The 25,865-nt window shown below is 36.7% G+C and overlaps 2 protein-coding genes across 4 annotated transcripts in view; both read left to right on the top strand.

The window, feature by feature from the left end:
• The window catches only part of LOC106870735 (prosaposin), a 105,011-nt gene extending 104,582 nt beyond the window's left edge, over positions 1 to 429 (top strand). For all 3 annotated transcript variants that reach the window (XM_014916924.3, XM_089351941.1, XM_014916915.3), the window contains one exon: positions 212 to 429. In XM_014916924.3, coding sequence (XP_014772410.1) covers positions 212 to 253 — 42 coding nt within the window. In that variant the 3' untranslated portion in view covers positions 254 to 429. The remainder of the gene's footprint in view (positions 1 to 211) is intronic.
• A 15,467-nt stretch (positions 430 to 15,896) lies between these two features.
• The window catches only part of LOC106870727 (dynein beta chain, ciliary), a 111,022-nt gene continuing 101,053 nt past the window's right edge, over positions 15,897 to 25,865 (top strand). The window contains exons 1-2 of the mRNA XM_089351930.1: positions 15,897 to 16,423; positions 25,150 to 25,308. Of these exons, the coding sequence (XP_089208056.1) occupies positions 16,211 to 16,423; positions 25,150 to 25,308 (372 nt within the window). The 5' untranslated portion in view covers positions 15,897 to 16,210. The remainder of the gene's footprint in view (positions 16,424 to 25,149; positions 25,309 to 25,865) is intronic.

The following is a 25,865-nucleotide window of genomic DNA, read 5'->3' as shown; positions in this document are numbered from 1 at the left end:
GACTTTGTAATGTAGTGCTTTTTTTTTTTAATATTTTGCTTATGTGTATGAGAAAGCTCAGTTTTGTTATTGAAATTTAATTTGTAGTTTTCTTTTTAATTAATCTACTTAAAATATAACACCACATACCGATGTATGGCTGAATTATTTTATAATTAACATTATTAAAGATGACAAGTTATTTATGCTATTTTATTCTTTTTCTTTGTAGATGCTTCATGTTTGTAATGGCAACCAGCTGAAGATAGCTTAATTTAGCTAAATTTTCTAATCTTATATTTTAATGCTTAACCTATTAATTAGTTTTTGCCTTTTTGTCTCTTTTAATATCACATATTCTTTCACTTTGTAAATTACACCATTCAAATCCAGTTTTATATTTTAGAAATTTCTTTCTCTTTTGAAAATAAAATATTTTCTTTTCTAAAATTGTCCTTTTTTCCTTATTTTTTTTTCTTCTGCTTACAATTTCAACTCGAGAATATAAGGGTAGGTCTGGCTGTATGGTTGAAAACTGAAAGAAGCCTGTCATGTGCACTGATTAGCAATCAGGGAAGATAGCATACAGTTCAATATTTTAGAGGTGCAGAAAAATCAGCACATTTGGTTAGTAGTATAACAGCAATTGTATTAGTTTGAAGGAAGTAATTAAGAGAGCCAGTGAACCAGAAACGCACCAGTGTTGATATAGTGAGGATGAGACATTGACACTTTGATGAAGCTGTCTTGTCAAAGAATTTCTGATCTAATGAGTAGTATAGATGAAAATGGAGCTTACAAACAAGCAACATAGCTAGAAGACTCTCATGCTTAATGCAGTCAGGCAATAACATTGTGTTGAAGTTCTAGAGTAAGAGACCTTTTATAGCTGATTTTAGAATCTGACTCTCTAAAAGATGTACTGTTGGTTACTGAAAAGTGCAAGAAAATCTTTGTTACTGTTTCCATTATCTTTTCAAATATTAAACCAGTTGGCAAGATGAAATCTATGAAAGACGTGTGTATTTCCCTAGGTTGTGATAAATCACTATAAAGTAACATTGAATAGTTAGAGGAGGAAAAGAATTTGCTCAAGAAAGTACTGATAAAGAATAATGGGAGGATGCGTACGTATGAACGGCCGCCTCCGAGCGCTCGTCCGGTCGACTGCAGATTCAGCTGCTTCTTATTCCTGCTCTCTTGCGTGGCGACAGGCATCGTCGCAGCATTCCGCGCTTGCAACCGCGTTCCCCCCGCTCACTGCCCGACGACGATGACGACGATACCTGGTTGATCCTGCCAGTAGTCATATGCTTGTCTCAAAGCTTAAGCCATGCAAGTGTAAGTTCATGCCGTAAACGAATGGTGTCAGGGTATACTCACAAATAACAAAGGCTCTCAACTAGGACCAAATGTATTGCTGAACTGGAGTGATCAGGCAGTCAGATGAATAAATAAAGCTAAATTTAGATTCAAGAAAGAGAGATGTTTTGGAGAGCCAGTGTGTCAGAGATACAGGACCATAAGATGTAACGGGAGTGTTATCATCAGATCAAAGTGAGAAATTATTGGAACTCTACATTAAATCTACAGCATTGCAAGAGATGAGTGATAGCCAAAAGGAGTTGTGTATTGAAATTGTCAAGAAAAATTAAGTGGTGATTTAAGATACATGTCCTCTAAATGTGGGATGAGTTGATGGGTGGAATAATTCAGGAAGATAGCAGATTCAACTTAAGGATTAGGAAGAGAAATTTTGAATGAAAATGGAAGTCATCGTTGCTCTCATTAAGTAAGTGAGTGGTGAATTCAGCAGGTATCAGTTTTTATCATCATGTGATATCCACCTATGTTGCCAGGAGTTGGAAAAGACTGTCTTATTTCTAATGTTTCTGTTTTGATATGGTTTCTACAGCTAGATACCATTCCTAATGCCTACTACTTTACAAAGTGTACCAAGTATAATTTTCTGAGGCACCAGCTAGTGAAGCCACCTGTAACATGCAAGACTAATGAGCCCCACTCAACTGAAAAGGTGACTGTGAGGTGTTGGAAAGTATGATAGGTGGGAAAAGTTTCAAGAGAATTTGAAAAAAATAAAATCAGAAAATGCATGATTAACTGAAGATCATCACATACTAGAAATAGATTATCAATGTTAGACACACGTATTTCCATGTGATTAATTTTTACATTAGTTTTAGTATTTAGAGAGTGCATAGAAGTAAACTATGAACTGTAGTGGTCAATATTTATAATGTTCAAATTAGCATACACAACTGAGATAGCATTACAAGACAATCATACATTTGTCAGTTAAATTTGTGTATCCTACCAAATCATCCACAGAAACTTCTGTGGAAACTCCACCCCTAATATCTACATATTTTGTGTAAACCATAAAAAAATATGCTGCAGCCAGGGGTGGGGGTATGTATCCCTGGTTAAAAATCACTCTTCTAGATCATTCTTTGCACCACAATGCAGAATTGTATAGAAATCTAATGCAAAGGTACAGATTCTGCTAATGTACATAAGCAAACAGGTAAATACTGCTTAAACCTTTATCTATTAGCCCGCAAAAGGAATTACATTCGTTTAATTTGTAGTTAATTCTTAATATAGGCATGTCCTCTGCCTCCCGCCAGATCATTCTTCTAGGACTTTATTCTCGTTCGATGCAGCAGCTGCAAGCTGGGAGAGGCCTCATGGCTGGACGTAATTAAGGAAGATTTCCACAGGCTCGACGTTATCTTGGAGGATACAAAGTGGCTAGAATGGAAGCGCCAGCTATGGTGGTGGACTGGTGAACCTGGTCGGCTCTATGCACAATGACGTCTCTCAGACCATTAACCTGGGATGACCCCAGCCCCATCGAACAAAAGTGAGTGAGAAACCTGATATCACCCAAACTACTGTTCTCGAATTACATACGGCTCTCACATTCCAAATGCTGATCGCGAATGCATTATATTATTACTTTTGTGTGGAGGCGCAATGGCCCAGTGGTTAGGGCAGCGGACTCGCGGTCATAGGATCGCGGTTTCGATTCCCAAACCGGGCGTTGTGAGTATTTATTGAGCGAAAACACCTAAAGCTCCACGAGGCTCCGGCAGGGGATGGTGGCGAACCCTGCTGTACTCTTTCACCACAACTTTCTCTCGCTCTTACTTCCTGTTTCTGTTGTGCCTGTAATTCAAAGGGTCAGCCTTGTCACACTGTGTCACGCTGAATATCCCCGAGAACTACGTTAAGGGTACACGTGTCTGTGGAGTGCTCAGCCACTTGCAAGTTAATTTCACGAGCAGGCTGTTCCGTTGATCGGATCAACTGGAACCCTCGACGTCGTAAGCGACGGAGTGCCAACAACACAACAACAATTACTTTTGTAAATATAGAAAAAGAACTAAAACAAAACTCTATACTAGAATAAATATTCTAACGATTCACTGATTGGTTTTGTTTCATCGCGGATTTCTGATTGTTGTGAAAAATAGAACATTTAGTTTGTTTGACTAGCAGAATCAGCTACCATACACGTCACAATCAAACACTGAGAAACTACAGCGTATATGATTTGAAGCCTAACCAGATATCTGTAAGTACTCTTTCAAAATAGGGTCATCATGTTTATCCATCCATTTTAGCCTACTATTTCTGCGGAGGTTAGAGACCTCAGGCACCTCCTCTATAAGTCCTATCAGAAGCAATCGTCTTTAAGACATTCCGATCGGATTCTTAAGCATGACCAACTGAGACTATGGATATTATCCAACCACCTCATCCTTGGTTTACCCCTAGGTCTCCTGTCGGTTGGCTTGAAGAATCCATCTTGAAATTCTTTCCTGCGACTTTATAATCACATGTCCTTAGTACCGGAGCTGTGACATCTCAATACGGAGAAATAGCAGCTTGACCTGGAGAGACTCGTTCATGTTTAAATATTTAGATATTTTAAGCTTAAAACGCGTTTATACTTGTCTATTTCTAAACGCTAAACGGTTGGGTTGTGTTGCAATAAGCTGAAATCAGTGGAATAAGAAAAACAATTAGTTTCTCGCGGGATAACGACTATGTTATGCTGGAGAAAAACCATTTCTTTTGACAAAGCAGCATGTGTAAAATCTACTAAACATATTCAGACACTTTTTGACATTAGCTTTGAAGAAACAACACTTTTTTTTGAAACAGCAAATTCTTTCGTTAACGATTCTTCAGGCGAACCTCTATCGGGATGGAAAAGTCGTTTTCCGATAACGGAGCCAGAAAACGCTTCTACATTAAAACCGGCTATTGGTTTTTTATCCTGTGGGTTAGGGAACAAATTAAAGAAAAAGAAAATCAAAACTGATGTATTCGGTAATCTAAAATGTATGCTAAATCCGCAGACGAATGATTATATACCATTGAATGGAGTTTACCAAACTCAAAAGGAAATCAAAATAAAGATGAACCAAAAAAGAAGACCTCGGCTCCTAATTCCGGTTAATAAACCTAGTCTACATCAGCGCTTTTTAAAGATAGCAGAAAATACTAATCCAAATCAATCATCACCAAACCTGTTGATATTTAAACGTAAATTTGGAGGCATATTGTCCGATTTTAAGAAGTTACATTTAAAAAATGAGAGTGTGTCCCCTCCTTTAAACTCCTCTAACGCAAAGAAATTGCATATGAACAGAAGCCATACGAGTATGCATGTTGTCAACGTTCATGTAAAACCAAGGGTAAATGTCACAACATTTAAAAATATTCGAAAATCGTCTGGATCAAAAAATAGACTATATCGGAATATTAATGACAGACTGAAAAAAATTGATCCAAATAACTTTAAAAATATAGATGCAACCATTGGTGATTATATAGTACCACAAATGAAATACCAGAACTTTAAATTTACTACATACTCTAGGAAATTGCCATCTTGCGCTCTCCCTCAATCTTTCAATAAAAAACTTACAGAGATCAGTCAAGAAAAAGTTGATGCTGTGTCTGAAACAATTCAAGTAAAAGGAATTTCATATCGAATTCCATGATACTTCCAAAATGTGGTAAGTAAAAAATGACATTGGAGAAGGAAACTGGATTTCTTTATTTTTTGTAATGGATTCGCCATATGTATGTATATTAAAACAAGTATGATGAATAAACAGATTTATACTTCCGAATATATTAAGTCTTACGTTCAAATTACACTTTGCTTTCCTTCTTCTTTTTTTTTATTTTTAGCCAATAATTAAAGTACGAGATTTAATAGTTCCCTCTCATCAAATATGGAATTATGTACATGTCGAAAATTATCAATTGGTTAAGAAAGAAAAGTATGTAAATGTGACGTGGAATAGAATTATATTTTAAGGTGAGGGGAAATACGATGGGTCTCAGATACAATGAATCGTAACCTACTGAAACTTTTGGTAATGTATCTAGAGCAAATCATCTTTGTGGAGCCCATACCTTTGCCAATCCTTACCAACGGAACGAGCTGAATATAGCCAGTAAAACAAAGGAAGAAAAAAAACTGACTACGCTAACTGATTGAGCTACATTTTACAGCAATAATTTATTCATCCTCAATAGTGACATGTCATCTGTTTTTATTGTCATAGCACTACTGGGCAGATCCTGTTACTCCAGCTCAAATATAAACATACAAACTTTATACTATCTCAATATGTAACTTCCACTAGGCTTAACTTGTGTTCTTGACTTTGTATTATTATTTTTTGAAAATAAATAACGACCACATTATATCCATAGTACTGCAAAAATAGATGTATGTGAAAAACACTCTGCGGGTAGGTTGGTGTCCGTCTTCTATGAAGGCATGGGTTGGACGATTTGACAGGAACCGACCGAGTAGAAGACTACCCTAGGCTACTGTGTTTTGGCATGGTTTGTTTACGGATGGATGCCCTTCCTAACACCAACCACTTCGCAGAGTGAACAGTGCTTTTAACGTGGCACCAGCACAGGCGAGGTCAGTTTTGGCATGGTTTTTACAGCCGAACGCCCTTCCAAAAGCCAACCACTTTACAGTGTGGACTGGATGCTTTTTACGTGGCACCAGCACCGACAGAGTCACCAAGTACTTGCAAGACAAGGAATTTTGAGAGGGGAGTGAGCATTGGAGGAGGGGATCTTGTGCCAGATGAAGAAAGGTTAGAGTGTGACAGAGCGGCAGAAACAGGTGTCTTGCTCTAGAGGAGGGGGTGATCTTGTATCATATGATGAAAAGTTAGAGTGTGACAAAGAAACAGGAGAGGCAGAAACAAGTGTCTTGCTATAGAGGAGATACATGGTCACTCGGCCAGAGAGTAAGTAAGAGGGGAAAAAAAAAGAGAGAGAGAGTGAGATTACTCGGCCAGAGAGAGTAAGTAAGAGGGAAAAAAAAGAGAGAGGGAAAGAAAGAAAGGTACAAGAAAGAGGACAGAAATAGGTGTGCTGATGTAAAGGAGATACTAGGTTACCTAGCCAGAGGTAAAAGCAAGAGGAGACAGAGAGTGACCAAGAATGAGGGCAGAAACAGGTGTGCCGTTGTAGAGGAGTACATGGCTACTCGGCCAGAAGGGAGAGCAAGGGAAAAAGAGAGAGGGGGAGGGAAACAGCAAAAGTGCTGGAGAGATGGTTCCAGGGTATACGCACAAATAACAAAGATCAGAGCATAGATGGGATGGCAAAGTAAAGAAGAGAGAGATGATGGCAATTGCCAGGGCATGCCCTCAAGGTACAGAGGTCATAATATATGCGGCCAAGTATTGCCAAGAAGACGCGAGTAGGGAGTGGAGATTGCAGTGATTGGTGAAAACCTGGGTATAAAGATGGGCTGGGGGAAAGAGCGATTCAGTAAGTAGGACAGTGAAGGCAGGGAAGGGAGACAATCATAGTGTATGAAGAAGAAATTTGAGGAAGAGAAAGATACAGTTTAGAAGAGAAGATATAGTTCGGTTTCTTGGGGTGGGGTGAGTGAAAAGTTTATTGTTACATGTGGGTGGGACACAACACTTCTAGCACTCAGTTTCGCTGACGTGGGCGGGTCTTCTCTAGAACCTCATATCACCAGATATCTCGGTCCATTGTCATTTCCTCCATGAGCCCTAACATCTTAAGATCCGTCCTCACCACTTCATCCCATGTCTTCCTGGGATTCTCTCTTCCACAGGCACCGTCCACTTTCAGTGACAGGCACTTCTGTGTATACAGCTGCCTTTACTCATACGCATCCTCCTCTTCTGCATATCACATTTAATTCCTCTTATGCCCAACTTTTATCTCAACACAGTTGCGCTTTGTGATTCATGCACACTGATGTTGCACATCCAACGGAGCTTGCACATCCAGTCGGTGCATGTCCTCCACATTCAGAGTCCATGTCTCACTACCATGGAGTATAACCGTTCGTATACAAGCATCATACAATCTACCTTTCATTCTGAGAAAGAGTGCTTTTGTTGCCAACAGGGGTAGTCATTTTCTGAACTTCCTCCATCCTATTCTTATACTAGAAACAAAACTTTCAGAGCATCCACCGCTACTAATTTGGTCACCTAAGTAGCAGAAACTATCTACTACCTCAAGAGAGCCTCCTGAGCATTTGAGAGAGTTTAAGTCTCATGTGTTCTTAGTGCTTATTGTTCCTACACATCTGTCACACACGAAAGCGACATTATCTGTTAATCTACTTGTGATTCCACTGCATCTCTTATGCGTCCATAGCTTACACTGAGTGCAGCGAATAGAATTACTTCCCACCCCTTTTCTACATATTGAGTAGGACCATTACCTACAGAAAGAGAGTCTTATTTGCTTTCTTGCTAACAACTTTAGTTTTTGCTACGTTAACTTTAACGCTCTTTGATTCCAGGTTTTTCTTCCATACCTGGAACTTCTCCAATTTTGTTTCAGATTCTGCAATAAGAACGAGGTCATCAGCATATAGCAGTTCTCATGGGCATCCAGTTTTGAATTCCTCTGTTATGGCCTGGAAGACTATGATGAATAAGAGTGGACTAAGAACTGATTACTAGTGAACCCCAACTTGTACGCTAAATTCATCACTGTATTCAAGGCCGACTCTCATCCCACTGACAGCACCGCTGTACATGACTTGTACGGCCCTTAACAAGTCACTCCTTTACTCCCTAGCTTCCTTAGAGACTACCAGATAACAGAGCCGGGAACCATGTCGAAAGCTTTCTCCAGGTCGACGAAAGTTAAGTACAATGGCTTACTTTTGGCCAAATACATTTCGTGCAACTGTCTCACTAGGAGGATGGCATCTGTGGTACTTCTCCAAGGAACAAAACCAAACTGCATCTCATCTAGTTTAATTCTATTCCTAATCAATTGAGCTATAACTCTCTCTGTAATTTTCATGACTTGGTCCAGCAGTTTGATATCTCTGTACTTGTTTCTATCTATGGCATCACCTTTACTCTTGTAGTAGCTAACTATAATACAACTACGCAAGTCTTTGGGGATGACGCTTTCCTGAATAACCTGATTAACTATGCGAGTGACTAGGCTGTATACCATACCGCCGGATATTTTAATCATCTCGGCAGTGATACCCGACGGTCCAGGGACTTTTCCTACCTTCATATCCTTAATCGCCTTATCTATTATATTGCTATCAACTCTAATGGCTGGTCCCTCAATTGGTTCGTTTACATGTGCAGAATATCTCTGTTTAAAAATAGTTGTGGATCCAATATGGTAGATATCTGAGTTATTTAATATGTTATGGACGGTGCATCGGTATACTACGTTGAATCTTCTGCAATGGGCTTGCAGCGGGCACTCAACCTCGGATCTGCAGTTGCAATCAACCGTTCTAGAATGGTTACTAGGAGGGAGGTATTATTGTCCGATAAATTAAAGGCTACAGTAGTATTAGGTGATTGGTTCATGCTATTGATGTTATCAGTGCCTCTAATGTTATTATCGTTACCACTACCGTTGCTGGTATTATTGCTACCCCTATTATAAAGATCACCGGCTCTATTGTGATTATTATTATCATTAGTAGTGGTAGAGGTGTTAGCATTAACATTGATAACGGTATTAGTAATATTATTATTACAACTATTTGTAGTATCAGCTGCGGATGTAGTGTTAGTTATATTATTATTTTCTCTAATGGTAGTGTCTTTATTGGCGGTAGTGTTAGTATTAGTTGTAGTATAGTTATTATGACCTGTTCATTGTAGGTTTCTAAATAAACAGAAATACCTAATAAAATCAACATGTATCATCTTACTGTTTCTTTTGTCTCTTCATTGAAAGACAAAAGAAACTGTGTGCGTGTGTGAAGGAGGCGTCTGTGTCCAAAACTCCAAAGTTGAGTAACGTTTTCCTGCTTGGATTTGTAAACTACGATAAGAATAACACTGGTCAACATAGAATTTGTCCCAAGGAAAAGAATACCAGTATCTTATATGTTTTGCATGCAAAATTCAAAAATATGAAATATACTAACACAGAAAAATTAAAACAAAACACGCGGGTGAAAAGAATCTTGTGGTATGAAGAAACAAGTGTGAAAAATCAACATAGAACAACATGCGTCACAGACAACAGTGAAGTGAACCACTACATGGCGTGCAGTTGTCATGGTAACAAGCTGCTAATGCCACGTTGTCTGTTGATTGGCTAAAATTATCCAAATTTCCCAACTTTAATTCCAAATAATATCAAATTCTTTCATTTACGAGCTAAAGTACTTGGTTGATCGTAATCAAAATTCAGAGTTGTATCGATACACCAAAATTAAAAGCAATCTGAGCAAAATTAAAGGGGGCTCATTTTGCGAATGAGAAAGACTAGATCCCCACAACTCACTGCATTTACTCAACAAACACAGTGAAGCCTTCACAACATGCAAACAGATTCTTCCACACTTTTGAATTCTTCCATAAATCTAAGTGCAAACTTACCTCCACGCCCACATAACACCTAACTATATACCTTCATGGTCATAGTCACATGCCATCGTATATCTTCCCTATCATTCTTAGTACCTTAGTTAACAACTAGTAATTCCTTTATTCATAACTATTAATTCTTTACTTTGTTTGGTTATGGTTTACAATATTACCTGGAAACGAAATAAGAAAAAAAGATGGTGCAATAGGTGTAAAAAAAAATGTGTAGGAAACGAATATGAAAACAAAAATGCGCGGATAGCAACGGGATGGGGTGGGGGTTGGGGGAGGGGAGAACTTCGGAAAATTCACAAGATCTGAGTTTTTCCTTCATAACTTTTAGGAAAATGGTTTTTTTAAAATAAAATTTTATATAAATACCTTTCAAACAGTATAGATTACGATTATAAAGAAATTTGTGGGAAAAATCTTTTCCGAAGGGGTGGGGAGAGGACTTCGGAAAATTCACAAGATCCGATTTTTCCCTTGTAACTTTAAGGAAAATGGATATCTTTTAATGAAATTGTATATACATACCTTTCAAATGGCATATATTATGGATGCCCAATGTGCCGTAAACCCCCTTATTTTTGTTCGGAAAGGGTTGGGTGGGCTGGGAGAGAAACCGGAATTATTGGAAAATGTTTTTCTTTTTTTCGATGAATGTACTACGGTGACCTAATACGCCACAATCTGCAATCTGGGATTAATATATCCAGCGATTTTAAAGAAGTATGTAGTGAAACTACCTCCCGCCATTAGATACAAACTACTATCGCCATTACATACAATCTTCTCATTTAAATATAAATAAATGCGAGCGTAGTAGAGAACCCATTCCTTGTCCATCACGTGACTGATCATTATTCGAATCGGCAACTTCTTCGAACCGTTCCCGCCAGAACGCAAACTGACCAATCACGGCCCCTAGTAAGGTCACGTGATAGAGTATATTTCTACCATCTGGTGAGCCAATAGTTTGTTATAAATAGCTTTAACTCGGCAGCCAAATTCGTCTCGGTCCAGTTTCTCTTTGAGAACTGTTCCGTGTACCACACGACAGCAGCAGCAGTTCCAGCGACCACTTCAGCAACTTCGTCCAGCCACGATGACCTCCGTCGTCGCCACATCAGCAACAAGAGTCTACTACTACTATCCAGCATCATCATCATGACCAACACGATTCTACGATTACTACTAACCAGCAACAATCTCTACCAGCGTCAACACGATTTACTATGTACACCAAACCAAACTCCGCGGCCCATCTCTCTCTTCGATTCTGTTAGGTGACTTAGCTTCACCACAGTAAACAAACAGACAAGAGAACCACAGCCAGCGACGAACATCTGTATAACAAGAATCACGGCTAGGCATCGATGCCTCGACATCACAACTAGTGATCAGCTCTGCCAAACTCAGCCTCCCTCACTTTCACATACAGAACTTTTCCTATAGTGTACTAACGAACTGGTATAATTGTCCACGTGTTATTGACTCTCTTTCTCTCTGCTGTAATAACATACACACACATGTATCACTCACATACACACTTTTCTTTGTACGACGGCCTGTCTTTGATTATGTTCTTATATGTCGCATTCACACTCACACACAGACATACATCTTTAACACTACAATAAATATATCTGTTATTCATCTAATACGGTTGTGGTCTTTCATTACTGGTCATCTATGTTATCGACGCATAACATATTACGTATATCATCATATGATATATATTTGTATGTTCGACCGTGTGACTCGTGTAAATAAAAGGAGTCCTCTGTTTTTTCCATTCGTCACCATTTCTCCTTTTATGAGTTCGCACGGTCGACCCTTACAAGTATGTAGAAGATATTTTGTTTTAATATTATAATCTTACTTGTTTTACACACATAAACACTAACGTGGCTTTTGTATCATTCCTTCTCTCTCCTGTCCAGACTTCGTTACCACTAATTTTCATAACTTCAACATTTTCACTTATTATTCTGTAAGGACCGTGCGATCAGAAGAGGTGACGAAGAATGGCTCCTTTAGCACATCGCACGGTCGATACAAATAAAAAATATGAAAAGAGGATAAATGCGTATAAGTGCCAGAAGGAAAAGAGAGACACAACGGTAGAAGGTTTAAGAGAAGATTTTATTGATATGTCAACGTGTATGTCTGTGTGTGCGAGTGCGACATATAAACAAAGTGTATGAGTATACAACATGTGTGTATGCGTGTGCGAGAAATACAGAGCATAGAAAAGAGTCTATAATGAAGTTAGAAGAATGTCCAGACACAAGGATGATAAAATACCAGTTCGTATTCAAGGTACACAGTGGCTGAGGTGCTGTAACAAGAAGTTGAGGCCGCGTAGCAGAGCCGGGGAGAGGCATATGTCGTGAGAAGTTGTGGCTTCAATGCTGCTGCCGGTTACTTGGTACAGGAGTTTTCGCAGGTTGTATTCGCTGTTAACCATGGTGAAGTAATTCACAAACAGTGTTGAGATAGAACCTGGTGGTGTGTATGTAGAGTAGTTGGTGTAGTTAAGAAGATGATGGTGGCGACGAAGATGGAGTTTGCCGTAAGCTGCTGGTTGAATGTTGAGTCGCCATGTGGCTGTTGTTGTCGCTGGAACTGGCTGTGTGCTCTGTGGTCAATGGCTAGACCTCAGAAGATCTGGAGCCAAAAGACTGACCATTGTGACGGTGAAAAGCTAGCTTTTATACCATACCGTCGGCTCAAACTGGGGTTCAGAAAAGACTGTCTAACGCGACCTTATCTGAAGGCTGCGATTGGTTGGGTTGCATCTTGGCGCGTAATAGAGCAAGAGATAAAATGTGCCAATACCAACCAATCAGGTGCGGCCGAAGACAAGCTGTTATCCACTACGTCCGTATCCATGTATATATAGCACAGAGGGAGAGAGAGAGAGAGAAGTAAGCTACAATCCAAATGACAGAATATACAGACTGACTATAGAAGGGTGATGGATGTTCGTCAAGAAGAAAATTAGGTGACAATGTGGGATTAGAAATGATTTATTTATATCATATCTTCATGATCATTAATAACTGTTATATTTTCCCGCAAATGTGATTGTCTTCATCTTATATTAAACATCTTTTATTATTTTTTTTTTCAGTTACTAGACTGCAGCCATACTGGGATACTGCTTTGAAGGATTTTTTTAGTCTAATGAATCGACCCCAGTGCTTATTTTTTCTTTTGAAAATGGTACTTATTCTATTGGTTCCTTTTGCGGGGACCAACATTGATTGTCAAGCGGTAATGGGGGACAAACCTAGACATAAACACACACAGAGTCATTGATTTAAAACAAAAATTCAAATACCGCGTATAAAAAAATAAACGCGTATTAAAATACCAAGTGGAAGGGTAAAAGGCAAAACTGATCTCCGCAGGATTTTCAGGGAACTCGAATGCTTGGTCAATTGTCAGACTGAATCCAAAGTCCCGCGATCAGGCTGCTTTGACCAAACTTTGGTGGTGGTGGGGGGGGGAGTTCTAGGTTAGTGTAAATACTCGTCTCTGTCTCTTCCCTGTTTTCTTTCCTTCATCGATGCTTGCTCCACTTTGGTAGACATCATCCTCTCTTTCACAAATTCTGATATAATCAAAATCTGCACTATCTAAAGCATATTTGCAACAACAAAAAACCCTTATTAAAAAATAGCCATTTTTCTGGAAGTTATGAGGAAACAAAGTTGGGTGGGGACACACTTGTGTAGGCATATCCTCTTTGTTCTCTCCCACATCCTGGATGCTGCAATAAATAGGAAAGACGTCTCTCCCGTAGCCGAACGGAACAAAATCCTTAATTATTGGGACTTGTCAATGAACCATTTCTTCCAGCCTGTGACATTTGAGATGTTAGACGAAGCTGAGCCGCTAACGGCGAAGTTCTTGTTATCGTTAGTGGCTCGCCATACCGAGGTGTGAGGTGATGCCCATGAGGGTGCGTGGCTCTTCCAACGCCTTAGCCTCGCCTTCGCCAATGTCGCGACCGTGTTGGCTTGCTTCAGGAGATTCCGTTGAACCTTGTGGTGTGCGACCAATCGATGCATTCAGTGTTGGATTGGTGCTTTTTTTCTTCTTTCTTCCTCTTTTTTTTCTTTCTTCGCTCAAGTTTGTTTTCTTCAGTTTGGGATTTTAGTTAATGTTTACAACTTGACCCGGAAACGAAAAGCATACATTACAATTATAAAGAAATTTGTGGGGAAAATCTTTTCCAAGTGGATGAGGAGGACTTCGGAAAATTCACAAGATCTGAGTTTTTCCATTGGAACTTTAGGAAAATGTTTTTTTTTTCAATGAAATTTTATATAAATACTTTTCAAATAGCATACATTACGATTATAAAGTAATTTATGGGGAAAATCCTGTAAAAATTTAACGTGAATGTATATATACATATGTGTGTGTGTGTATACATGTGTGTATATATATGTGTGTATATATACATGTATGTATATATATATATACAGATAGATGTATGTATATAACATATGTATATATATACTATATGTATCTCTCTCTCTCTCTCTCTCTCTCTCTCTCTCTCTCTCTCTCTCTCTCTCTCTCTCTCTCTCTCTCTCTATATATATATATATATATATATATATATATATATATATATATATATATATATATATATATATGGGAGAATGTACGAAAAAACAACAACAGACGAGGACAGGTGGTGTAAATAACAAAAGGATGTATTAGTATGACGCTCGGGAATACGGAAAGTCTTTGACGTTTCGAGCTACGCTCTTCAACAGAAAGAATACGGAGACAAGGAGAAAAACACGGAGAAAAAAAATTGAATAGTGTTCAGTCAACGGTCAATCATAATATATATATATATATATATATATATATATATAGAGAGAGAGAGAGAGAGAGAGAGAGAAAGTAATAACGAAAGTATGAGAATAACGACGGAAGGGTTAAAAAAGCGTAAAAATAATTGAAGATAAAATGAAACAAAATTGAAGCCAAAACATTAAAAATTATTGAAAGTTGGTAGAAATAAACACTACGTAGTGTAGTAGTACTATGTTAGGGTGTCTGTAGAAAGTTGAATGTGATTTCGGAATATAACGAGAAAAAATTCGGATCTTGGGAATTTTCCGAAATTCCTCTCCGCACCTCAAGATTTTCCCCACAAATTACTTTATAATCGTAATGTATGCCGTTTGAAAGGTATTTAAACAAAATTTCAAAAAAAAAAAAAAAATACACATTTTCCTAACAGTTACAAGGGAAAAACTCGGATCTTGTGAATTTTTCGAAGTCTTCTCCCCAGTCCCTTGGAAAAGATTTTCCCCACAAATTTCTTTATAACCGTAATGTATGTTGTTTGAAAGGTATTTCTATAAAATTTCATTGAAAAACTCCATTTTCGTAAAAATAAGGGATAAATTCGGATCTTGTGAATTTTCCGAGGTTCTCTCCCGTTGCTTTGCGCGCATTTTTTAATTTTTTTTTTTCATATTCGTTTCCTACACATTTGTTAACACCCATTGCACCATTTTTTTCTGATTTTCGTTTCCGGGTCAAGTTGTAAACATTAATCGGGATTTGTATTTTAATTTGGATTATTTATGTAGTTAAATACGTGTGCCTTTTATGTATGAGAATAAACTTTAATAATTTTAAAAAAAAAAAGCACTAAGGTCGATTAGCTCGACTAAACCCTTCAAGGCAGTGCCCAAGCATGGTCGCAGTCCAATGATTGAAACTAGAGATAAAAAAGAAAATTAATAAAATACATTTGTCTACATAAAGTTTCTTTTTCTGATTGTTTATTAGAAACAACGTCCCTACACTACTAATCCTATCCAGTACGACATGCATATAAAAGAGGGGAAATTCCGAACAGTTCGCTAGTAGTCAGTCAGTCAGCCAGTCAGTCTGTGTTTCTGCAAAGCTTGTTGGCTAGCAACGCTAAGCGTCATTAGAGTTTGTTATAACAACAGTTGCTAGAATAATAGCTTCAAATCAAAGCACAAATTATGACGCACTGGTTAGAAGGGACATTTACGAGGGGAGTAGGAAATTAATTTTCGAAATCTTTCCTTTTTATTTTTTGTCACTTTTTAAAAATGTTTTTTTGTAGTTTATCATTATGAGTTCTTTCAGGTGGGGGGAATGCATTCAAATATTTTTTATAGACTCAACTCAAATGGGTAATTAATTAAAGGAAAAATATATTTTATAAAAGAAAAAAACCCAAGGTCCCACAATTTATAAACATTTATAAATAAAAACGAAAAAAGAAAATCAAGATGATTACGACTGGAGCCAGCGAATTAACAGACCTTACAGACCCGAGAGTCTTTTTTGTTGCGGATTACGTATTGAAAACTTTCGGCCTAAAAGGAGAAAAATGGTCAAAGATGTATAGCATTGAAGAGAATAAAATTATGATGAATGAATTTTTTGAAAAAACTGAAATGTCTACTTTGATATTTATATTGAATAGCGCTGGAGCCCTGCAGGTAAATAAATCATAAATTTTGTTGAATTGGTACAAAACCAACCTTTCATTCTTTTGTATTATAAATAGGAGAGAGGGTAGTCAGCTAACGCTTATGTCCTACAGGTATTTATTTATATAATCGAAAATTGAAAACTAAGGTTAATTAACGCATAAGCATTTCTGGTATGAACAAGGAATTTCATAGTCTTCTTGCTACTTAATAATGAATAAATCAAAAACAGCTTTTTCAATATCTTTTGTTACTAATCAATGATGATTTCTAATATAGGTACAGGACTACATATTTTAGAGAAAGAGTACAGTCGAATATTAAGTTTTAGAATTTAACTGATGTTCATTTCATTTACTCGACCATAGAGAAACGAAATGTCAGATTGACTATGTCGGGTTTTGAACTCTGAACGTTAGGATTACGTAACTAATCGAAAAATTGGGTGATACCTGTGAGACTGCAGTGAGTGTTTTGGGTTGTTGCATTAAAATTTTTTAGAAGTAATTACCAGTATGTCTGTTGTATAGAGCAACTGAGAGTGTTACGCCTTTTTGAGTTATTTTTATTAATACTGTTTATTTTCTTTTGGTAATTACATTCTTAATGAACGAATATATTTTAGCAAATCGATAAGAAGACAGAAGAGATGATTGTTTATTCCATACTATAGGATCCATCTACTTACATAGTTTTCAAATACTGTGGTTAAAAATAAAAAGTAAATCTTTTATGGACTCGGAAAGAGAGAAAAAGCGGTTGATTTAACTGTATCTGAACTGGACTGGAGAGCATGCAACTATGTATCGGCAATAAATAATGAAAACTGATGTTTTATTTCTCTTCAGTTGTCTTTCCCGCTCTCTAAGTTAACACAGAATACCAAACTTCTAGTCATAATTTGCATATTGTTGCATTTCAGTTAAGTTTCACTTTTCATTTGGTAGCGGTTTTACTTTTTACTCTTTCCCTTAACTTTTCGCAACTAAGAGGCTCCATGAAAACATTCAACCTAAGAATGTTAAATTTCCTTCAAATAATACACCATCATTAGGGACGTTGTTACGCGCTAGACAAACTGAGCAATCGCTTCCGTCGCTTAAATCTGGGGGCGCCATACAAATTTCTAAACATCTTAAATTGAACGTGAGCGGACGTAATAGAAGGGGATAGAGGCCGGTATTCAGGTGGGGCGGGGATGAGAGGGTCGTGTGGTATGACCTGTTACATAATATGAAGTGAGGGGAGGGAGCGCACAAATATAAGGCTTGAGAAAGGAAGAACACGTTGTAAGGCTAAGAAAATGGGGAGCACATTATAGGGCTGTGAAAAGGGGACATATATTGTAGTGTTAGAAGAAGCGCATATCCATACCGCTGAGATAAGAGGGCGCTCATTGTGGGGCTCGAAGAAGGGATGTACACTGTAAAACTGGGAGAAATGGGGAACGCATTGTAGAGCTGGGATCTTACTATATCAATGTGCCAAATTTTAAATTTTCGATAAACTCTAATTTTTGAAATACTGGCCACCAAACCAAAAAGATCCACATTGGATAATGTAAATGTTTGAAAGAAGAAATAGAAAAAAAACAAGTCAAAGATGATCATTTCTTGAATACCTGACGTAGGCTTAACTGCTATAACAGCTATAGAAGATACAAAATTTCTTAAAAGATGTTGAGGTAACAAATACTTAAAAACAAATTCATTAAAAATGTCCGAAAGGAGTAATAAATGGGGGAAAAAAACAAGGAGACACATGGGATGGAGAATCGCTGAAGAGGTCACAGGTGTGTGACGAAAGATTTCCAGACAATGGACATAAAATAAGAGCAATAATAAACAAGTAAAGAATGAATATATAGTGATATAGTGTGTGTGTTTATTTGGCAAGAAAAAAAAAAATGACCACCTTGATATATTACAACTTTTAAACATTTATAAGTGAAAAAAAAAAATCTTTTAAACATCTATAAGTATGAAGATAACTCAGCAAAATATGATAGTCTCACATATGTGATACTGTGGCTGAAATCCTCAATTAACTGAGATTATCACTGCAATTAGTAAACAAAAACTGCCACTGGGTCTGTGGTTGAGCCTGTGGCAGTAGAGACCTCCGATATTCTTGGCCCCTGGACTATATCCCTGCTCACTGCAATCGGGGTAGATAGAGATGGCTGTCCGCAAGTTTTAGCTTCATAGGTCAAAGTGGCTGTTCCAATGCATTTCCCTTGCCATCCTTCAGGGTAACGCCTTTACCATTTTGTCTGCTGGGACCATTAAAGATCTGACTTACAGGAAATTGTATGTTCCACTCCTCATGAGGTAGTGAGTTTGATTCCCTGACCGGGTTGTGTGTTGTATGCTTGAGCAAGACACTTTATTTTTTTATGTTGATCCAGTTCTCTCAGCTGTAGAAATGAGTTGTGATGTCACTGGTGCCAAGCTGTATTGGCCTTTGCTTTTCTCTTGAATAACATCAGTGGCATGGAGAAGGCTGGTATGCATGGGTGACTGCTGGTCTTCCATAAGCAACCTTACTAGACTTGTGCCTATGAGAGTAACTTTCTAGGCGCAATCTCATGATCATTCATGATCAAAGGGGGGTCTTATATATATATATATATATATATATATATATAAATATAGTGTACATTTAAACACATAAGAGGTATCCATCATAGGATTCCTTGCACGCTAGAAAGAACAGCTAAGTTCCAAACCACTATTAGGGATAAAACTTCAAAGGGATTGAAAAATAAAAACATTTACCATCTAGCTCCTGGACCATGGCTTCTGACTTATTTTAGCAAATAAAACAATTTTCCAGGCGATGTCTTCTTCAGCAGGTACACCACAGATTAAATATATATACACGAGGCAATCCAGTATATGCCTCATGCTTATACATTCTAATTTTTAAAATCTACCGCGCAAGCACAGCTCCTTTTCGGCAGTAAATAGAAAATGTCAGCGTTTCAATTCGAAAATTATCCAGAAAATATTATCAATAATTAATAATATCAAATGTAATAAGAAATATTAGGAATTTCTACTTCCAGTGGCCTAGCATATAAAAATTTAGTCCATAGACTATATATTATTCATATAAATACAGTGTACATTTAAACACATAAGAGGTATCCCTCATAGGATTCCTTGCACGCTAGAAAGAAGAGCTAAGTTCCAAACCACTATTAGGGATAAAACTTCGAAGGGAATGAAAAATTAAAACATTTACCATCTAGATCCTGGACCATGGTTTCTGACTTATTTTAGCACAAAAAATAATTTGCCAAGCGAAGTCTTCTTCAGCAGGTACACAAATTTTTACAAGCTAGGCCACTGGTAGTATAAATTTCTAATATTTCTTATTACCCTTAGTATATATATATATATATGATGGCCAATATGAATTGGTTGGTTGATTTGTTGGTTGATTTTAGTTATACTTTACATCATAGAAACAGAGAGGAGAGAGAGAACAAAAGAGAGATACAAAGAGAATTAACTTAAGAGCTGCAGAATGAATGCACATATGAGGTTTTTTTTTCTGGCAGGCAATGAGTAAGGGAATGCTATACACATTCAACAGTTGTATAAAGCAGTGTAAGATACTCAAAAGTTTATTGAAGATGAAACTTTCATATACACTCACATGCATATGCATGCACACTCAAATGCACATATGAAATAAATATGCCTGTAATGTGAGGATGAGAGGCATGAAGTGTTCATAATTGCAAAACAATGTGTGAGGAAGAACTGAGATGCCATTGATGAGAAGTGTATCCAGAAAGTTGAAATCATACTTATCATTGATATGGAAGACAAGAAAGTGGCATGGAAGTGCTATTATGAGAGGCTACTGAATAAGAATACATGAGATAAAGTGGGATTACCTCATGCTAACCCTATGTAAGGATCAATCATTCAAGATGACAGCAGTGTCAGGTAAATAAAGCAATCAAGGACATGAAGAAAAAGCAAGCTTTAGGTTCATCGGGGATCATTGCAGAGATGCTCAAAATATCTGGTGAGGTTGAATACATGGTTACCACCCAGATAATTAATCAAGACATAAAGGAAGGTTTTTTTTTTTTCACTCAATGCCTAGCATGGCAGTAGGTCTCAGAAAGAGTCACAGCACAATTGATCCCTAACAGACTAGACCTAGATGCAATGCAGTTTGGTTTTGTGCCTAGAAAAGATACTATAAATGCAATTTTCCTATTGAGGGAAGTGCAAGAGAATGCTTGGTTAAGAATAAACCACTGTTTCTGGTTTTCATTGATTGGAGAAGGCATTTGACAAAGTAACACAGTCAGTAATCAGGTGGTCACTGAGGAAACTAAGTGTCAACGAATGACTTATCTGGGCTGTACAAGTTATGTACAGAGCCATGAAGGTGCTAAGTTCAGGAAGATTTTGGTTCACAGTCCCTTCCTATCCATCATAGACCTACATGCTGTCACAGAGGAGTTTTAGACTGGATGTCTATGAAAACTCCTATATCCTGATGATCTAGTTCTCATAACTGAATCTATTGGGGAATCAGATTAGAAATTCCAGGCTTGGAAGCTAAATCTAAAATTGAGAGATCTTCAGGTAAACTTTGCAAAGAAATGTTTTTGTAAAAAGGAAAAGACATGGCTGTAGTATCTTCAGGGATATGGCCATGCTTGATATACAGAAAAGGAGTAGTTAAAAGCTCCATACACTATACCTAATGCAAGTTATAGACACACAAAAGTCAGAAGCAGACTAAAAGAGAATGTAAACTTCATATGTGATTGATGCACTGTAGCAGTTTGTACTATGAACACATTAGAAATAGATTCTCTTAAATGCCCAGATGACTCACTAGAAGTAGTTAATAGCTGTTGTTACCTAGGCACATCATCTAGGCAAGACAGTACAGTAGATATAGAAGTCTTAAATTTAAAGTTGCTCTTGAATGATCTTGAAGGTCCACATGAGAAATGGTCACATATTTTAAATGAAGTAAAACTAGTTGCTATGGAAATCAAATTTGAGTCCATTACCCATGAAAGCTCAAAATTAAACAAAAAGAAAGAGTAAGATTTATTGTCACTGAGGATGAGGATAATGAATCAAAGAAGAATGTCCTAGAAATTCTGTGTGAATTCAAAACAGAATGTCATTGATTTGGTGATTGCCAAAACAGTTTAAGCTGTTTGATTTTGCAAACACAGTTAATAGATTGTTCTGCATTATGTGGCAATATCGAAGAATGATAGAAGAATAATTTAACTATTCTTGCAAATACTCAGACAATCTCTCAGAATCCATGAAAGAGAAGTATAACACCTCAAGACAATGCATACATTTTAATTTTAGTGAAGATATAGCACCACATCAACTATTTTTTTAGATGCAATAAAAATAAACAAGTTAGATGATATTTCTCTGAATGTATGTACTGTGAATATTTTTGCATTTTGCCATTTTTGGTAACATCTGCTAAAAGATTTTTCAACATATCAAACCTCATCAAGAACTTTCTCAGGAGTAAAATAACAAGAGAGGGACTGATTGACTTAGTTGTAGTAGTGAAAATGAATTTGCAGGAAAAAATTAGTTTCAATTTGGTTTAAGAAAAGCCTGTTTTGTTTACTTATGCCAATTCTTCTATTAAATTAATAAATATGTTTTATTTTCTTTTTCTTAAAATGATTATCATTGATTGATGAAAACCTTTGTCCGTAGAAGGTATCTTGTAGGGAATTGGCTCTTTGAGCTGTGTTAATATTGCTAAAATTGCTAAAATCCAGATTTGGGGGGTTGTGTCACCTCTCAGACACTCATCATGATCCCTGAATTCAACCCTGGGGTCCACTGCAATTTTCAACAACTCTCTATATATGTGAATGTATGCTTGTAAGTGTAAATATTACGTGTGTGTGTGTAGTTAAAAGAAGAAAAGAAAATGGAGATAAGGAAGTTAACAATTATTCATTATTAACAAATTGGTCATCACATACATACACATATGAGTATACATACAGGCATGTGTATATGTCTATATATGTGTGTATCTATGTATGTGTGTGCATATCTATCTATCTATCTATCTTTCTATCTTTCTATCTATCTTTCTATCTTTCTATCTTTCTATCTATCTTTCTATCTTTCTATCTATCTTTCTATCTATCTATCTATCTATCTTTCTATCTATGTCTGTCTATATGTATATGCACATGTATGTGTGTGTGTGTGTGTGTGTAGCACTAGAGCTATTCCTAGCTCTGGTTCTTCTCTCCATTTATAGTTTGGAAGCATGTCTTGACTTGCTTTCAAAAATCTGTTGTCAGAGGCAATAGTAACATAGTTATTCCAAAAGAAAGCAGAAGAGGTGGTAGGAGATTAATATGGTCCAGCTTAGATATTTACATTAGTCCTAAGACGACTCTGTGAGACAGTAGTGGAACTTCCTTGTAACTGTTCATTCTACTAGAAATAGCAGTATAAACTCCCTGAAATATGTACGAACTATAAAGAAAAATGACATTTTAGGTAATTAGAAATGTTAAGTAAACATAGAGTCTAGTGTTTTTAGTAAGCGATTCTCTTTTTGGACATGGTCAAGTGACTGATCTCTGATATGGCATTAATAAATACGAAAACTAATCAGACTGATTTCTTTTTTTTAGCACAGGGGCAAAAGCATGGCACCTACTTTCTCACTAGGAGGTTAAGATATACAGTTACTGAATCTTATATCTACATACATACACATGCATGTACACACATGTGTATGTTTAACTAGGTTTTACTCAATACATCTAGTTTGCTAGTGTGATTTTAAGTGCTGTAATTCTTGAGGTAACAATGTTCTTTTGAAGATGTTTCTATGTTTTGTATATAGTATTTTTAATTTCTGTGCTTCATAGTTATTGCTATGAAATGATTTATGTATGAGATTTGATGTTTGTATTTGTAATAATAAGCAAGCATAGATGTAAAGAACACATGAGGTCTGATCAAAAAGCATTGGGACTGGTACTATTAAAAGAAAAATACAACACATGTCTAGTCAGCATTTAATCTACTTTGAAATAGTTGCTTTCTGAAGCCATCCACTTTATCCAGCATTGTTTCCATTGATGGAACCCTTCCTGGAACTCCTTTTTTGGGGATAGCAAGCAGGTGCCTTATTGCATCCTCATGGATTTCCTTGATGTGTTGAAACCTTGTTGAGATTTTCCACTGTGAAGACTGAGCTTTGGTTTTGGGGTCACAGCCATAGACCCATGATTTATCACCTGTTATCACTGTTTTCAAAAAGTTTTCCTCTTTCTTGACTGTGTCAAAGAGTTCCTGTGCAACTGAAATCCAACCTTCCTTTTGAGACAACCACACTCTACATACTTTACTTCCAAGCACTGCTGTAAACACCAGAAGTGAGTGAGAACATTATAACTTAGTGTGCATGTGTGATAGAGTTCAAGATCAATCTGAGCTAAGCAGCTTCATTCTGTGTACTTTGGCTCCATTACCATAGCAATATCCCCAATACATTTCAATCAGATCTCATATTACATTAATAGCATTTATATTTTTAATGTTGTTGACACTGCTGGTTTGAATGATACTACACAGGTGTCAAAACCATATTGATATTCATTAGGCAACTGAAGATGGAAGTGTATGTTTGTAGTGCTTGTTGTCTGTGAATCTCTTATATCTTATGTTCTTGTCGTTCTAAGTTACCCTTCATTCTCCTAGAATTGAACTTGTTAAAGGGTTCTTGGTTTTGGGTAGTATTATATCATACATTCATATTTTGCTTAGGCTTTGCAATACTAATAACCTGATGTTAGAACTCAATATACATATGCTTCAGAAAAAAGCGTTAATCAAGTACAGAGCATAATAGAAAATTGAATGAATGACAAGGGAACAAGAAATTGTGTAATGAATTTCATTAGCTTACAGCTGTTTCTGCTATAAGGTACAATGCACTCATAGTTGAGTACTTGTGTATCACCCTATAGCTTCATCAGAGATTCAATGTGTGTGTGTATGTGTGTATGCTGGAGCACTACCTTAAAATATATTTTACATAGTGTAAACACTATCTAATACAGAACTTAGTACATTGGGTAGGATGGACAGATAAGCTCATCATATCAAAACCTGAAAGTCTACTCTGAGTTTCATACCTGTTTGACTCTAAATTTCTTTACTTAAAGATTCACAAAAATGTGATGATTTCTTTCAGAATCAAGCACTTGAATGATCTAGAGCAGGGGTTTTCAAACTTTTTGACTTGCGGACCCCTTATATTTTAGGCTTTACCCTTATAAACGCTTATGAAATTTATACATAAATATTTGCTTAAAATAACATATTTTTACATTTATTTATATAACAGTATTTAACAAATAGGTTTATTGTCAATTAAAAGATTTCGATTAAAAAACATATATAAAATCAAATTGCCCATAAAAAGTATTTGCTGTCTACGGACCCCTTGTCTTGTCCTTGCGGACCCCCAGTGGTCCGTGGACCACAGTTTGAAAACCCCTGATCTAGAGTATCTTCTTCATTTTTGTAAAAAATTAAGTAATATAGTTCTGAGTCAAACCATTTATACAAATAAATATAAACTCTATAAAGCGTGTTGAGTGCCCTTTTCTTTTTTCTATCAACTTGTTTGACTGTCTGTATGTCTCTATTTATTTATTTATGATTATTTTATTGCAGATGCAGCAAAATTGGCCTGAGGCCCCCAATGGAAAGTCCTGCTATTTTGTTAGACGAAACAAAGAGCCAATCTCCAGGGAGACAGCATTGAGAACTGCACTGCTCTATGGTGACTTATCGTACTCTCCACTCGAACATCTCTCAGTATTTGTTGATGAGGTTAGAAGCATTTTATCTATTTTTATTAAGTAGAAGGAAAAACACAGAAGAAAGAAGAAATTCATTAAAATCATTATATTAAATGTTGTTCTTGCATGGAAATAATCATAGGCATGATTTGTATAGTTCTATTGTCAACTATTTATACAGCCTGGACTTGGTGCATTTTATTGTGCTACTAGTATTTTATATTGTAAATTTACCACATGTAAGCATGGGGCTGGTCAGTATTCCATTTGGCATCTGCTCTTGGCAGCTAAACTCTTCTTTCTTAATAGGCTTGGTTAACAATCCATTGTCTCATAGTGACACCTCTCAAGCATTTACCTTCATGTATTGTATTTAAAGCAATTCCACCTGGTTACTCTTCAACTCTCTTTATGTTATACTCACAAGATAAGAATTCAGTAGTGTAAATTAACAAAACACTTTATAGTGTTGCGTCTGTTTATGATGAATAACTACATCACTAAGCTATTCGATGTTTACAGTTAAGTGGATTGTGTTAAAGCAATAGCTCTCAAATGTTGAAATATCAGTCCTCACTCCTAACTAAA

This window comes from Octopus bimaculoides, chromosome 1, assembly GCF_046866305.1.
Source record: "Octopus bimaculoides isolate indiv1 chromosome 1, ASM4686630v1, whole genome shotgun sequence".
NCBI lineage: Eukaryota > Metazoa > Mollusca > Cephalopoda > Octopoda > Octopodidae > Octopus > Octopus bimaculoides.
The sequence above is the reverse complement of the archived record's forward strand: the minus strand, read 5'-3'. Positions and strand labels throughout refer to the sequence as shown.